Consider the following 17472-nt stretch of genomic DNA (forward strand, 5'->3'; position numbering starts at 1 on the left):
CAGATTTCTACAAAGTGATCCAAATTAATTACACATATAAAACACAAAATGATTGATTGCATAAGCATTCACTCCACTTTAATATGACACACCAAATCATCACTGGCGCAGCCAATTGGCAGTCACATAATTAAATGGAGATCGCCTGTGTGAAGTCAAGGTGTTTCAGTTGATTGTAGTAAAATACACCTATATTTGGAAGGTCCAACTGCTGGTGAATCAGTATCCTGGCAAAAACTACACAAGACAACAAAGGAACACGCCAACCAATTCAGTGGAAAGGTTATTGAAAAGCAAAGTCAGGAGATGGATACAATAAAATTTCCAAGTCACTGGATATCCTTTGGAGTACAATTAAGTCAATCATCGAGAAATGGGAAGAATATGGCACAGATGTAAATCTGCTTAGAGCAGGTTATCCTCAAAAACTGAGTGACTGTGTAAGAAGGGGACGAGTGAAGGAGGCTACCAAGAGACCTATGACAACTCTGGAGGAGTTACAAGGTTCAGTGGCTGAGATGGGAAAGACTGCGCATACAAAAACTGTTGCCCAGGTGCTTCATCAGTTGCAGCTTTATGGGGAGTGGCAAAGAGAAAGCCACTGTTGAAAAAAATTCACATGAAATCTCAGCTGGAGTTTGTTAGAAGGCATATGGGAGACTCTGAAGTCAGCTGGAAGAAGGTTCTATGGTCTGATAAAAACCAAAATTGAGCTTTTTGGCCATCAGACTAAACGCTATGCTTGGCGTAAGCTAAACACTGCACATCATCAAAACACACCATCCCTACCATGAATTATGGTGATGGTTGCATCATGCTGTGGGGATGCTTCACTGCAGCAGGCCCTGGAAGACTTCTGAAGGTAAGAGGGTAAAATGAATGCAGCAAAAAACAGGAAAATCCTGGAGGAAAACCTGATGCAATCTGCAAGAGAACTATGACTTGGGAGAAGATTTGTTTTCTAATATGACAATGACCCCAAGCATAAAGCCAAAGCCACACAGGAATGGCTTAAAAACAACAAAGCTAATGCCCTGGAGTGGCCAAATCAGAATCCAGACCTCAATCCAATTGAGAATTTGTGGGTGGACTTGAAAAGGTCTGTTCACGCACAATACCCATGCAATCTGACAGAGCTTGAGCAGTTTTGTAAAGAAGAATAGGGGGAAAAATTGTAGTGTCCAGATGTGCAAAGCTGAAAGAGACCTATACACACAGACTCAAAGCTGTAAATGCAGCTAAAGGTACATCTACTGAATACTGACTAGAAGGGGGTGAATACTTATACAATTATTTTGTGTTTTATATTTGTAATTAATTTAGATCACTTTGTAGAGATCTGTTTTTACTTTGACACGAAAGAGTCTTTTTCTGTTGATCAGTGTCAAAAAAGCCAAATTAAATCACTGTTATTCAATGTTGTAAAATAATAAAACTTCCGGGGGTGTGGGGGGTGGGGGGGAAGAGAGAATACTTTTTATAGGTACCATATACAGCAAATCATTTTTGGGGGAACATCCAAACATAACCATGCTCTCTCCTTTTCTGCTATAGATAGAAAATATTTCCTTCAATACTCTACAACAACAGGTAATTTGCTGGGTTACTTCCTTCATCAGCTTCCTTTGAGCAGTCTGCCCTATTTTAATGATTATAACTGTTCCTACTGACCCAAGTGTGGGCTAGTTCAGTTCACAAGGTATAATGGCTCATTAAGGCCCTTGGACATCCAGCCAGCAATTTGCCAAAATTCAACATTTCTTTTTCCTTTCCTGCATGATCCATTTACTGAGGAAACGGACATAAAAGTTATTGCTAGTTTAGAATTTGCTATGTTAAAATGCTAAACTCAATGAAGCCACTCTTACAAGGACAACTTGGGGAAATTAATTGATTTGCAAAAGAACGAGTTGGTTTCATTGCCAGTCTGAACAAAACTTATCATTTTGCTTCTGTATCTTCCCCAATGTTTGTTCCAAGAAAGGTAGATGATTGATTTGACACTAGGCAGTTCAACCAGGACAAAAATTCAGTGTGCCAGAAAAGGACTGCTAAGATGATTTCCTGCTTAATACTGATTATTGAAATACAACATGTCAAAGGCTACCAAGTTTTCACAACTGATCAAAAAGCCCCATTGACTTCATCTCAGAGAAAGGTCGCATGAAGTGTATTGCATTTACAGAGAAATACTTACTTGCAATGGAAATGAAAGAAGGGATGCTCACTATAACACCAAAAGAACTGCTTGCCAGACACTGGTACCTTCCAACGTGGGACATCTGTAGATTGGAAATAATCAATGATCTTGATCGGATCTCTATTCCATTCTGGCCACTATCTGTTAATTTTTGTCCATTGAAGTGCCATGTAATGAATGATGCAGGCTCTGCAGCACAGCGAAGCTGAACCCGTCCGCCTAGTTTCTGTATAGTGGAGTGGGGCTCTGTTGTAAAGTGAGGAGTCACATCTGTGAAAGAAGAATGAAAATGACTCATTAGAAATTGATTCATCCTCTGACATCAATGCTCCTGTTGATCTAGTGGTTGCTCAAAAGCAACTCATCATTTGGACAGCATGAGGCCGAGAAGAATCACTTACAGTATATGATTAACAACTCAAGTTCACACACAGATATCATTCTAGTGCACATTCCAAATGGAACCTAGATCAGTTAAAACTAAATAGACTTGCGTCCTGGCCTTCTGGTTTGCATGGTGCCATAAGCTATCAACTGTCTTTGGAAATCACAAGAGTTTAAGACGTCAAGTTTATCTGACTTCTACTTTTATATAAAAATCAAACATTTTGTAATTTTTTTTTATAACATAAAAATTGGCATTCTGAATTTTGATCCTTTCACCATTTCCAAAACTCCATGTGCTTAGAATTTGTAAGGTAGAATAAGTTACTGAATAAGAAGACAGAAAAAAATCACTAATTTGAGAAACAGAAAATAAGTGACAGTAAAGTACAGGTGTCCCCCGCTTTTCAGACATTCACTTTACGAAACCTCACTGTTACGAAAAAAGGCAGCACGCGAAAAAAAAAATCAGCGCACATCCCGAGCAGCCGCTCTCCCCCGGATTCGAAACTGCATTCTAACTGGCATTGCTTAAACACGTGCCTGTGAGCAGCCATTTGCAAGATGAGTTGTAAGGTATCGGAAAAGCCTAAAAGAGCTCATAAGGGTGTTACACTTAGCATAAAACTAGACATAATTAAGCATTTTGATCGTGGTGAACGAAGCAAGGACAAAGTGAGTTTGGTTTGTGGAAGTTGACGAAGATGATATTGAAGAGGTTTTGGCATCCCATGACCAAGAACTGATAGATGAAGAGCTGATGCAATTGGAAGAGGAAAGGATAGCAATTGAAACCGAATGCAGTAGCGAACGGACCGAAAGTGAAGTTGTCCAGGAACTGAATGTGAAGCAACTGCGTGAGATTTTCACTGCAATGATAAAGTACGACTTTAATTTTGAAAGGGTACGTCGGTTTAGGGCATATTTGCAAGATGGTTTGAGTGCTTACAAAGAACTGTATGATAGAAAAATGCGCGAGGCTCAGCAGTCAAGCATACTGTCGTTTTTCAAGCCTTCCACATCAGCCACAGCAGACGACAAACCTCGACCTTCGACATCGAGGCGGGCAGTCATAGGAGAAGATAAGCTGCCTGCCCTAATGGAAACAGACGACAAAGAGCTGACACCCCAGTGTCCCACCACCCCAACTCCCAGGCCGCGGACAGATACCGATTTGCAGAGAATGCAGCGGTAGTCGGGAGGCACGCAGCACATCTTTAAGAAAAAAGGTGAAATAAACATGTTAATTAATTAGGTGCTGCCGGGCATGTAATTAATTAGCATGTTTACTTCAGTTTTTTTCTTAAAGATGTGCTGCGTGCCTCCCAGCTACCGCTGCATTCTCCGCGAATCGGTATTGGTTGGTGGCCCGGAGGGTAGGGGCCACTGCACCACCCCAACCTCCGACGACTCAGCCTAACACACCATCAGTGTGCTCTGCGCTGTCTTCCCAATTCCCGTAAGTGATACTACAATGTACATACATTATTTCTACTTTATATCGGCTGTGTATTTTTACGTGTTATTTGGTATGATTTGGCTGCTTCATAGCTAAAAGGTTACTGGAGAGAGTGTTTTTGCCGAGAGTGCTTGCATGAGATTTTCTGCCGAAAGTGCTTGCGCCGTGTTTCTGCCATGAGCACTTGCGTGAGATTTTCGCTACAGAGAACAGTGCAGGCAATGATTGTGGAAAAGTATTTCTACTGTATATAGGCTGTGTATTTATCATATCATTCCTGCTTTTACTATATGTTACTATTATTTTAGGTTTTATGGGTTATTTGGCATGATTTGGTAGGTTACTTTTGGGTCTGCGAACGCTCACAAAATTTTCCCATATAAATAAATGGTAATTGCTTCTTCACTTTACGACATTCCTGCTTACGAACCGTTTCATAGGAACGCTCTACCTTCGGATGGCGGGGGAAACCTGTACAGCTTTCTACATGACAAGTACTTAAGTATTCATTGGAACACATGAAAAATAGTTAGCATGCTGTGCATTTTAACAAGTGCCAATAGATCAGGGGAGCACAGTGGCATAGGTCCAGCAACTCAGTTCCAATTCTGACCTCGGATGCCATCTGCATGCAGTTTATTACTTGTGATGGTGTAAGTTTCTCCAAATACTCCAGTTTCAACCCCACATCACAATGATGTCTTCCAGATTAACCAGCTATGGTAAAAACTGATCCTAGTGAAGGTGGCTAGCAGAAGAATCAGGGGGAGTTATGGGCATATGAGTAAGGAAAGGTTACAGGGAAAAATCAGGCCTCCTTATAAGTTATAGAACATGAGTAATTGACACAGTTCTGGGGATATACAGGAATAGGATATACAGGTACAAATAGAATAGTGTTATCTGTACAAGATTGCCAGAGCTCAGGGCTTTGAGTAGCCCATAGGATACAGGCTGGTTCAGTTACAGTTTAGTGAGTTTACCATGAATAAAGCATGATAGTCCAGAAACAAATTTTTTTTTATATACAAAAACTTTAATGCATAAAAATGCAGTCATAGTTGAAGCATCATTTAAGTGTAAATGTCAGATAAAACAGTTAAATGATAAAATGCTAAAATTGCAAACAATAAGCATTTAAGAAACTTAGTTTATGAATTTTAATAGCTGTTTCATACAGGCTGGTGGTTAATCATTTTCACAACAAAGAATAGGCTGCTACATGGGAAAATATAAACCAATATTAGAGCTGCAAAAATTACAATAGATGTTTATGGGGGGAGGGGGGAAGAGACGGCAATAAGAATAAATGTAATCACTTCATCTTAACTCAGGTCTTTTTCTCTATCAACATGGAGCAGTATGCAGTGAGAATTAAATCTTAATATGTTAAAGTGAGCAAAATAACTTATTTGGTTGTATGGCTTACCTGCCCTGATACAGGAGAAAAGAATGGCCAGTCCTACACAGAACACTGGGTGCAAAAACCCTGTCTCTGGATCCATTGTGCCTTGTCAGGAAAGCAAGGCCAGGAAGTTCTGCAGCAAGGCAGGGTGGCCTGCACAATCTGCTGAGGGAAAAGAAGGTAATGTTAATTGTAGAAAAGCAGATAGCACAGCATAATTCCCACAAGGGACACAACCCAATTCTACAATTAAAGCTAAAAAGCCCACTATACACATACATAAAGTGCTGATGACAGGAATATGAAAAGTTTACTTTCAGATCAGAGATGAATGCCGAACTCAAAGAGTAGTGTAGAAGAAAGGGATTTCCGTATCAGGGCACACTTGGGGCTGCAAGGGGCTGTATACAAAATAGTTGAGGGAATTCAATTAAGAGAAAATGAAAAATTAAAAGGGAACACTCAGGGTGATAATGCAGTGTGATGATATTGGTCAATTCTAATTGCAGTGTGACAAGAGGAGACAGAACATATGCTTAAAAAAACAGAACCAGTAAGATAGTAAATCAAAAAAAGTCAAAACTAAAGGCTTTATCTGAAAACACAGCATGCATAATAAGATAGATAAGCTGAACACGCAATTACTGATGAATTGAAATGACCTAATAACTGTTACAGCAGTGTAGCTTCTAGATGACAATAGTAAGAACAAAATATTCTAGAACAGTTGACAATTTGGATATATTGGGAATATGGGAAAAGGAGTGAAGCATATCTTATAGTAAATAATAGCACAATAGGGTAACAAATAATTTGCCTCAAGACAATAAAATAAATTTCAATGCATTTGAGAAATGAAGTTTTTAGTAAGAATAATCAGTGGGCTATTAACAATGTAACGAGCATCAATACTATTCAAAAAATAAGGAGAGAAAGAGATAGGCTGACAAGTCCAATATCTGTCATAAATAGCAATAGTGACAGAAATAATATTATTCTGTACCAAAGTGATTTTATGCAAGTTAAATGGTGTTTAGAAGACATATTACAGTGCAGAGTGGAAAGATGGGAAAAAAGCAAAATACAAGGAAGCTGGTTATGTGGTGAGCAAAAGGTTGCATTCTACCGTGAATGCTTGCAAGAAAATGAATCTCAATGTAAGATACGAGGGGTGATTGATAAGTTTGTGGCCGCAGGTAGAAGTAGTCAATTTTAGAAAACCTAGCACATTTATTTTTCAACATACTCCCCTCCTACATTTACACACTTAGTCCAGCGGTCGTGGAGCATATGGATCTTGGACCTCCAGGAAGTGTCCACAGATGGGTGATTGATAAGTTCATGGCCTAAGGTAGAAGGAGATGAGTTATACAGCTCTCGTTACATGCACATGCAGTTCAACTCTGAGTGATTATGCAGAAAGTTTGAAGTTAATAACATCAGTTAATAATTCATCAGGGGTGATTGATAAGTTTGTGGCCTAAGGTAGAAGGAGATGAGTTATTAACTTCAATCTTTCTGCATAATCACTCAGAGTTGACCTACACGTGCATGTAACGAGAGCTGTATAGCTCATCTCCTTCTACCTTAGGCCATGACCTTATCAATCACCCATCTGTGGACACTTTCTGGAGGTCCAAGATCCGTATGCTCCACGACAGCTGGACTAAGTGTGTAAGTGTAGGAGGGGACTATGTTGAAAAATAAATGTGCTAGGTTTTCTAAAATTGACTCCTTCTACCTCAGGCCACGAACTTATCAATCACCCCTCGTATAGTAACACACATACTTTAATAACAATTTTACTTTGAAATTAGAGCATACAATGTGAGTAAATGAGAGGTTATCTACTTTGTCAGAAAAAGCAGAATATTGGTTAAATGGTGTACAACCAAGAGAGAATACAGCAACTTAGACAGAATGAGCTAGGAGCCCATACAAGTAATGAGAAAGGTATTATAAGAGGGAATGCGTACTAAAATCTCTCTACAAGGCCCAAGGAAATCACACTTGGAAGTATTGCAGAAGAATACATTATTTTGGATACAGTGCAAATAATGTTCAGCAGATTGATAATTGCAATAAAGTGTAAACTGGGCCCATGCATTTTAGAAGAATAATAGGTGATTTTATTGAAATTTTGAAATTTCTGGTGGGTCTTGATGAGGTAGATGCTGCAGGAATCTTTTCACTGATGGGGAAGTCAAGAACAAGGAATAAGAGTCTCAGGATAAAAAGGGGGCCTACAATCAAAATTTTAAAAATTCTCCCTGTTTTCATGCAATCTGTGTTACTTGTAACCTAATCTAATACTGGAAGCAATCTAATACTGGAACAAATACATACTGGTTAGAGAACAAGGTAAGCAAAGAAGCTGCCAGTGTTGAATGATGCAATATAGCCCAAACCTGCGGCAGGTATTAACAAGCCAATAGCAGCTACTTTAATCAGGACTGACAGTTCTTGAAATGAAAAAATATATAAGAACTTCAACTTAGAGATGGCATATTGCCAATAAAAAGCCCAGAATCCCTAGGGTACTACAAGTGACACAAAAGTAGACTAGCTTCAGTCTAATGTACCAAAAGAGATCACAGCATAAAGGCATCCTTTGAATCACTCAGGAATTACTTCTTAAAGTTATTAATATTTTCATTGTCTACTCTCTAGATCAAAAGGACAAACTGGAGATGACTGTCACATAAAACCAACCAGTGATCAGTCAGGAAGCAAAGAGGGCCTGTTCAATCTGGTCTAAATTCCTGTCTACATTCTCCCCTATCTAACCTCAATACAAAAACAAATCAATTTTCGGGCTGCATGTTGTTTGTAGAACAAGACAACAGTAATTCATAAACAAAATAAGTACCAATATTTGACAACAATGAGACATTTTGGAAAAGTCTGATGCCAAATGTTCCAACTGAAATTTGAATTATGATGTCTTAGAGTTTTTGACAGTTCCCTCAGGAAATAAACATTATCTATGCCTCCGGGAGTTGTAATCTTTGAAACAATGTTCCATATAGCCTCCAATGTCTATTGCAGCAGAGAGTCATTGCGGTTAGCGCTGTTGCCCCACAGCTCTAGACATGCAGGTTTAATCCATATCCTGGATGTTGTTTGTGTGCAATTTGCATGTACTCCCCGTGAACATGTGGGTTTCCCCCAAGTGACCTGGACATACCAAAAACACCCCTATTGTGAGTGAGTGGTAGGAAAATAGGAGGGGGGGGGTTGTTGATGAGATGCTACAGAAAGAACTATTTCTTACTACATTTGAATGATGTAAGGAGCCACTGAATAGGTAGGTGTCAATAACAACAGAAGAGGATTGAACTATGGAATGGCATCCAAGATATTTCACTGGTATTTCCAAATGTTTATCCTCACTGTGATTCCACTGAGGATTAGACTGCAGAAATGGAATTATGCTGGAACTGTCAGAAATTTTTACTGTTTAAAAAATAAACAATGCACCTTTAATAAATAGAATAAATGGTGCAGAAATATAACAAGGAATTTTCACTACTGAATATTGGGAGCTATGAAATCACTGCTCTTATACCTTGAAATCCATTCTCCACTTCCCAATACCTTACATATTGCTTTCCTAGGACAAGATGCTTACACATGCCTATTGTTTTGGTCACTTTATAGTTCATATTTGAAGAAAATAGTAAACCAATCACCAATTAGCTGATCTAAACCTGAAAACAACAAACAAGTTGCTCAAAACTTGAATTGCTCAATCAAGTTTTTAATTCCACAATCTGAGCCAAACTGCCATAAATCTTCACTGAAAATGTGAACAAGGGCAGTGCTGTTAGTCTGGAAAAAGTATGCTCTGGTTCCTGAGCTTGATCTGTTTACTTACTCCTACAATGTTATGTGATTTGATCCTTGATCAACAGCTTCACTGATCATCTTTCTACTGGAATGTGGGGAAATAGTAAATATTAATTGTGGAAAATATTCATAAATTAGAATGTAAACCAAAAGAGATATATTCAAAAGTTGCTTTAGTTCTAGTTTATGTCATGGTTAATTCTCTCTCACAGATTTGACTTGCATAACTCTAATTTTGCTTTGCTATGGCTCTCTCTCTCTTTTCAATGCCTCCAATTAAACTATCAATGACTTATGCTATACTGTTTGTTTCTTTCCCATCAACTTCTTTACACAGGGAAAATACTGTTCATTTCCCCCTCCATACTTCAGGAAGGCCTGCTGAGAGGAAAGTGCTGTGTTTGCTTAAACACTCATGCCTCTGCTAGGAGAGAAGATATCACAGTCAACAGCATGAGCCTAAACTGAAAGGACAGAAAACACTTCAGCCTGTTAGCACAAAAGCACTGCTTGCCCGAGGCAGCATGCGGTCATGGTACTGACTGTGTCTGTGCATCTGAGACTGTGAATGTGTGCACACACAGGGCATATTGGTTTGTTTTTTTTTTGCATTCAGTATAAACTTACTGCTGTTCATTAAATGTTAACGAACAATGCAAGAAATCAGAGTTATTATTGTCTTATGTGATGTGAAATCTGTTTTGTGGCAGCAGTAGTGCCAAGATAGAAATGTTAGAAATTTCTTAGAAATGTCATTTCAATAGTGCAAGGATTTATAGTAACAGCACTTAAGCCGTTTCATTAATGGCCAATGGGATCACAGCCTAATGAAGGATTTCTGACAAGCGACTTTAAACACAGACTTTGTTAAACTTAAGGACAGGATTTCAGCCAATAGCATAAAGGAGAGGTGTATGACGATACACAAAGTGTAAGTAAATTGTATGATCTTTGGACATAAGTATGGGGGCTCACTTAATGAACTACTGGCTTCTGACTGGAACTCTTGAGAGATGGAATTTAGAAAATAACATCCAAGAGCTCACTAAACCTTTCATGATGCAGAAGCAATAGATTGGGTATAGCTTCTCCAACTGCAACCCCCACTCCACCAGACCTGCTATGGGTATCTACCTGCTCCATTACTTCACTTCAGCTTTGTTGAATACTTAGAAAAGCTGAAATCTGGAGTCACAAATGACACACAAGCCACTTATAAGTGCAATGCCACTTTTAATATAGTCTCACTCCCTTAGTTCAATTAGAGACAATAGAGTATAAGGTTAAATAGATTTTAAAAAAATTGACAAAGAATCATAAATATCATAAATGAAAATTCTCACTTAGAAAGATGACATCAGATACAATAACTGTCTTTTAAGAAAGAGATAACTAACACTGAAGACAGGTGACATTGAAAGGAAACTTTAATGAAGTGAGAAAGACAACGATCAAAACAAACTCACAACCAGCATTTTATAATGAGATCAGAGCATGAAAAAATACTCATCACTAAACTAAGCAATGCCGCATTACAGATGTCAAGCCATCATTTTGAGACTAACCAAATAACATTTGCAGGCATGCATTTTAAATGGTACTAGATCTAACAGTGCAATATCATTTAAATATCCTGTCTTATTTCAAATGAGTGTACAAATGTGGAGCTAACGAAAATCAATTTTCAATTCTTTCTTGTCAATCAGTGCCACACACTGGCTGCTCAAGGTAAGTACACTTCTAATTCATTACATTTAAACTTACATTTTCCTAACTGATTTCAAAATGCTTTGAAACAAATATATACATCTTGCTTTAACCTTTAAAGTTGTGAGAGCATTAAAAGGTAATTTAATGAGAAAGGATAATTAATACTACTTAGCTAACAGTTTGGCAAAGGAACTTTACAACACTGGTTAAATGTTAAATTATTATTAATTCTCCTCTCTGCACGATTTATTCCAGAGAATACTGGTTAATGCTTTTTCTTAGCTTAAACCAATTTTTAAAAAGTGTCATTCACTTGATAACATGTCTTTAGGCTAGCAGTTATCATTTACTGAGTGAATAGAAGGGCCATTACAGAGCAGACTAATTCCCAAACAAGCTGTGTAAAGAAACAGCTACTTTGCAACTCATTGTCTGCATTCCAACTGATGTGAAACATGTGGTGCTTATTAGTGCAAAACTTGCAAAAAATAGATTGATATGGCACTGTCAAACAATTCCCCAAAACATCCCACATACTTTATGTGTAATAAGTTGCTTAGTGCAGTGACTACTGTACAAGGGGTAGCCTCTTAAACCAAATATCACAAATACAGAACAGATTAATGGGCATTTAACCACATGCACTTATTTCCTCTAATTATGTTGAACATGGGAAGAACATGGCCCATAGAATTAAGAGAACATTTCTGCACAGAACAGTGGTATCAATTTAGATGCTATTTGAATCATATCCAAGTGAACAGTAGCCAACTTCAGGCCAGATGATGGAAAATAAATACCCTGATGAAATATTTTACACCTTATAGAAATTTGCAGTTATGGTGGTATAATCAACATATGCACAACCACTGGTGCTGGAGCTTTGCCTACGATTTCCTTCCAGCCATTTATGTAATTGATCTTGTACAAAAAAAAATCAACCTTGTCCTGCCCGCACATTTTCCCTCTCTGATCAACAGCAGGTAGTACTGTTACGTCTACAAGCAGCAGGAGGTCACATTTCTATAGCTCTCAGAAGATTACTGCCTCAAAGTTAGTCTAATGCTTTTTATCAAGGGGAGGGGAAAGAACTGAGATTATTGCCCTTTTCTATTTGCATCTTCGGTTGTCTGTAGGTCTTTGATCAATGGCTTCGTTCCAATCTGCAGAGAACTCTGTCTCTTTCTCTCTGCTTATTCTAGGGTCTGGAACAAAGAGCAGAGCAGCTGCAGCCTTCTAGAGCATGATGTTCCCTGTCCGTAAGTTTCTTAGGTTTCACAAACATTTCCCATCCCCCCCACCCCCTCCACCCAAAAGCTGCAGTGGAACCAATCAAGCATGCTTATCGTCCAAATGCCAACAAAGACATTTCCTTTCATGCCAGCCAGCTAAGTGGGAAGAAAATGGAAGTGACTTGGATAAATTGTAGCAAAGACAGAGAAAACAGAAAATAATCAACTCCACATGATCCACTTCTGTTTGCACAATGGAAGCCCCTCGACCTCCGGGTAACCTGGGAGAGGTCACTGCCTGAGTCAGAGGTTAGTCACAGATAAGGCAATATTGAGTGGTTGCCAGTTACAATGACACTCAATGTGTTCCTAATTAGATTCAAGGATGTGCCTAGGCTCCAAGCAGTAAATAAGCGTGGCACCTTGCTCTAAAGCACAATAACTAAAAGTTCCCATCTGAACAGTGAGCGATCTTAACACTTCACTAATTTTTAAATTAACAGACATCTTACAAAGCAACAGCAGTGAGTAAAACTTTTTTTTAAGAAAAACAAAATGCTGTCTACAGCGCAGATTTTTTTGGTTAAAATTCTCCAAGATCATAATTTTAGTGAGGGATTATTTCACAATCACTGGTAGTTCTCTAGGCCTTCAAGCTGAAACAGCATAGATAACATTTTTGGGGCGAGCTGGTGTGGGGGGGGGGGGCGGAGAAGAGAGAAGAGAGAAAGTGTTCTATTTGACCATGGTGGCAGCATATGAACCCAATTCAGCTTTCAATGTCGCAAAATGTGCAAAGCAGTACAATTCAATAGCAGAAAGTATTATTGAATTTCTCCATCTCCTTTCTATCAATTAAAATGGTACATCTCTAATGACATATCAGATGCAGCACAAGTTGGATAACTGGCCAGAATGAAAATTCCTCATTCAAGTCACTTTGTTGCTTTGATGCTCTATTTTTGATGAGTAAGAAACAAATGAAAGCTGGGGCAAGGCTACATCGAGGTAAAAGATATGTCATTTTCAGTGGCCAAAAACAACACCATATTTGGCCACAAAAAAACACCGTAAAATGGGAACAGAATATCAATAATTAAAGTAGTCTACAAATGATGTTTAATGTGAAGAAATGATTCAATTTTGAGCAAGTCTGGAATATCAACAAGAAAATGGCAAAACCATTGAAAAATTTTAACTCAAGGAGTGCTGACAAAGGATCAAGAGTAAGTTTTGACCATCAGAAAAGCAAATTGACAATATACAAGTGGTACTGACATATACCAATACAACTTATGTGCATTATCACTGGAGGCAGTTGGCTGCATTTTAACAGGCTGGAATAGAACTTTCCGAGGATAGTTCCCAAGAGATGTATAACAGAGGCCAGAGAAGAATGGCAAGGCCAAATGCATGACCGGTAGTGGAGAGGTCAAATCAGAACTAAAACTTTTAAAAAAATTCTTTCAGAGCTTCTGGACATCACGAAGTGTTTTATAGCCAATGAATTACATGGAGAGACAATGCACCATGGTCAAAGTCACAGAGGATGTTATTTATGACCTCAAACCTTAAAGACAGCTTTTGATTTTTAGTTAAGACACAAAAAGTGAATCATTGAAGTTTTGTGGCATCTCCACTGCCAAGATACAGACACACAAAATTCACATCAGGACCCATGAAGGATCTCGGCTTGAAATGTCACCTGCTTCTCTCCATTGACGTTGCCTAACATGTTGAGTTTGTTCAACATTTTGTGTTTGTTGCTTTGGATTTTCAGCATTTGCAGAATCTGTTTAAGATTCAGACATATATTGAAATAAGTATTTCATGTATATCCACCTTGGCTTCGCTTGTTATTCATCCAAGTTTTTGCTGCATCTCTATTAAAATTGCAACTTTGCTATCAAATCTTTGTGGAGACCTTGATCGAATGGCTCAATTATAGCAACTGAGTGGAGACAGGGAATGAAGAAATCCCATCCCAGAATTTCTAAACATCACTTTTCCAAAACATCTGATAGTGCAAATAAATCTATAATTCAAAAACAGAACTTGGATATCATAACATTACTATAAAATGTGAATTATAGTGAGATAATTCCACAAGATATCTAAGCAGTTATATATCAAATACAGAATATATTTCTGCAACAAGGTTGTTTCAGGTAGCATTTCTTAACACTTTTTTGTTACCATTATGAAACGGTATAATACACAGATACAGTGTGCTCATCTTTAATTGCTTGGTACAAGAACAAGTGTTCATATGCAAAGGAACATGACCATTGCTGGCATATTTCTCAGTTGAAAACTGACTTCATTTAGTCCATTCTCAGCCCTTATATTCAGGAAATATGGCAGCTTTCACTTCTGACAGGCCCATTTATACTACTGTTCAGGACATGCTGTGTCAATGAAAGATAAATTGCAACACTGCAATGAAACATGTTGGAGCTTATATCTAAATTGATAGACATAGTAGCATTATAAGGAACAGTTGATATACAATTGTTATAGTACACCTGTCAAAGATGGAACCATGTATGTAAATTTACTGGAGTGAATTTTCTTGCATCACAAATACCTCAAAATATTCGGTATACAATGAATTACTTACAAAGAAATGCAGCTAATGTTATAGAAGTCACCGCACAAAAGAACCATCAACAATACGGTCAATCGTCTGTTCACTTGGTTTTCATGATACTGGATGAGGGGGAATGTTGTTAGAACAGTGGAAGAGTGACAAGTCTTCTCCCATTAGTGCCATATAATCTTTAACATCCACCAGAGCAAGCAGATGCATATTACTTGCTTCATGCTGGCACTTTATAATCTAATTAGAAAAAAAAATCCTGAAAATCTGCACTTAGTCACTATTACTGCATTGGCTTAACTAAGACGGGCACTTCTTGCACTGACCAGATTCCAGAAATTTCAGGCGAGAGTGCAACCAAATTAATCAGCTGACCATAACATCCCAACCCCCTTTGACTTTGCACTATTATCCCTCTTGACAGCTAATCTCTCAAGAATTCTATTTTACAACAGACATTCCTTTCTGATTTATTTTCCCCACCTTTACTTGCTTAAAACCCATTGCTTTTTCAATGCCAATGCAAGATATCAAATTGACAAGTTAATATTAAGCTCTGTCAACAGATGTAGCTTTGACGTAGCTTTACAAGCTTCTATTGTATTTTTTTTACTTTGATACCCAGCATTGACAGCTTTTAAGTTTTACAGCGAAAAATATGACCACACGTTTGGAGAATTCAGTTTCACATTAGGTGAAATTTTGCTTCTGTAACAGTTCCATTCTATTGGACACAATTACAACAATTGTAATATTTTAATGATTTGAGTTTAAAGATCTTACCATGGAATTGTTACAGAGGCCATTCAGCCCACTATGTGCTGAATTCTAGTATAGCGATCTTGTCAGTCCAATGATTTTGTCCTTTCCTTAATGTTCTGTACCTTTCTTGAACATATTTTCAAATCTATGGCTTCATATTTTATTTGTTTATACCTAGTTGTTCAAAACTGCTATAAGCACTTTCAATATCTCTAACATACTATTTGTATTTGTCCTCCTTCACTGTCAATGGCAACGTCCTTCCTCATTGTTTAGAACCGCAATTCATTATCCAGTATGCTCTGCTTTTTATCCATCCAGCTGTTTTAAAAATCTCAAATCCTTCTCTTCAGCCAGTCTCACTACCATCAGTACCCAGTCTCATTATCATCGGTACCCTTCCATCTCTCATCAACACACACCTTATCGGTTTATTCCTTGAATTACTTTTGATTGACACCTTTACTCCTAATATGAAAATATTTTGAGACGTCCTCGTACATACAATCTGTTACTGACACAGTGGATTCCAGTTAATTAGGCCATTGGTTAATCGAAGCAGTCACTTTTTGGGGACAACTCTTAAAGAACAAAAATTGAGAATATAGCCAGGATTCTCTTCATTCATTTGGGATACTCTGCCACTTAATTGGGGCAGAAAACTGTTGCCGAACATTTTCTAATTAGCATCAGACACTTGCATGTTGTGAGGCCGTTAGACATTAGAGCAAACAGCTTTTAAGTAGCGTCACTTGTGTACGTGGTGATTTTTTTCACTGATAGTCGGTGAGCAATAAACAGTAAGACAGTTCAGAACGGTTTTGTTAAGTGTGGTTTCAAGCATTCAAGCTTGGAGATGCCAGAAACAGCTGGGAGTGAAAATGAAACTATTTCACTATTTCAACAAGTTGGGGACTCCGAAGAATTAAGGTATCAAAAATCATCTTGAATGTTACAATAAAAATGAAGATTTGGAAGATGCAATTGTTGAAAACACTGTTTGAAGGCAGTCCACTAGCTGCACTGATTTTGTTAAGTCAAAAAGAACACGTCCACTGTCAATAACTATTAGGAATTTGTACAGTTTTATAGTACTGTAGTAGCTTTGGTAGTACTCCAATTTGTTCTGCATTTCATTTAAGTACATAATTTGTTACTCAGTTAAACTGTAGTTTTTTTAAAAAAACGCAAACACGAAGAAATCTGTAGATGCTGGAAATTCAAGCAACACACATCAAAGTTGCTGGTGAATACAGCAGGCCAGGCAGCATCTCTAGGAAGAGGTACAGTCGACGTTTCGGGCCCAGACCCTTCATCAGGACTAACTGAAGGAAGAGCTAGTAAGAGATTTGAAAGTGGGAGTGGGAGGGGGTGATCCAAAATGATAGGAGAAGACAGGAGGGGGAGGGATGGAGCCAAGAGCTGGACAGGTGACTGGCAAAAGGGATATGAGAGGATCATAGGACAGGAGGCTCAGGGAGAAGGAAAGGGGGAGGGGGGGAAACCCAGAGGATGGACAAGGGGTATAGTAAGATGGACAGAGGGAGAAAAAGGAGAGAGAGAAAAAGAATGTGTGTATATAAATAAATAAATAAATAACGGATGGGGAACGAGGGGGAGGTGGGGTATTAGCGGAAGTTTGAGAAGTCAATGCTCATGCCATCAGGTTGGAGGCTACCCAGACGGAATACAAGGTATTGTTCCTCCAACCTGAGTGTGGCTTCATCTTTACAGTAGAGGAGGCCGTGGATAGACATATCAGAATGGGAATGGGATGTGGAATTAAAATGTGTGGCCACTGGGAGATCCTGCTTTCTCTGGCGGACAGAGCGTAGGTGTTCAGTGAAACGGTCTCCCAGTCTGCGTCAGGTC

General features: G+C 38.4%; 1 protein-coding gene across 8 annotated transcripts in view; it reads right to left on the reverse strand.

Moving 5' to 3' along the window:
• The window catches only part of cdon (cell adhesion associated, oncogene regulated), a 147154-nt gene that overhangs the window by 63863 nt on the left and 65819 nt on the right, over positions 1-17472 (reverse strand). For 6 of the 8 annotated variants that reach the window (XM_072238398.1, XM_072238400.1, XM_072238396.1 and 3 more), the window contains 2 exons: positions 5473-5613; positions 2198-2470 (listed from right to left, as the gene is read on the reverse strand). In XM_072238398.1, the coding sequence (XP_072094499.1) occupies positions 2198-2470; positions 5473-5548 (349 nt within the window). In that variant the 5' untranslated portion in view covers positions 5549-5613. The remainder of the gene's footprint in view (positions 1-2197; positions 2471-5472; positions 5614-17472) is intronic. The other 2 variants (XM_072238397.1, XM_072238402.1) reach the window with 1 other exon arrangement.

Source organism: Mobula birostris, chromosome 20 (genome assembly GCF_030028105.1).
Source record: "Mobula birostris isolate sMobBir1 chromosome 20, sMobBir1.hap1, whole genome shotgun sequence".
In the NCBI taxonomy this organism is placed as follows: domain Eukaryota; kingdom Metazoa; phylum Chordata; class Chondrichthyes; order Myliobatiformes; family Myliobatidae; genus Mobula; species Mobula birostris.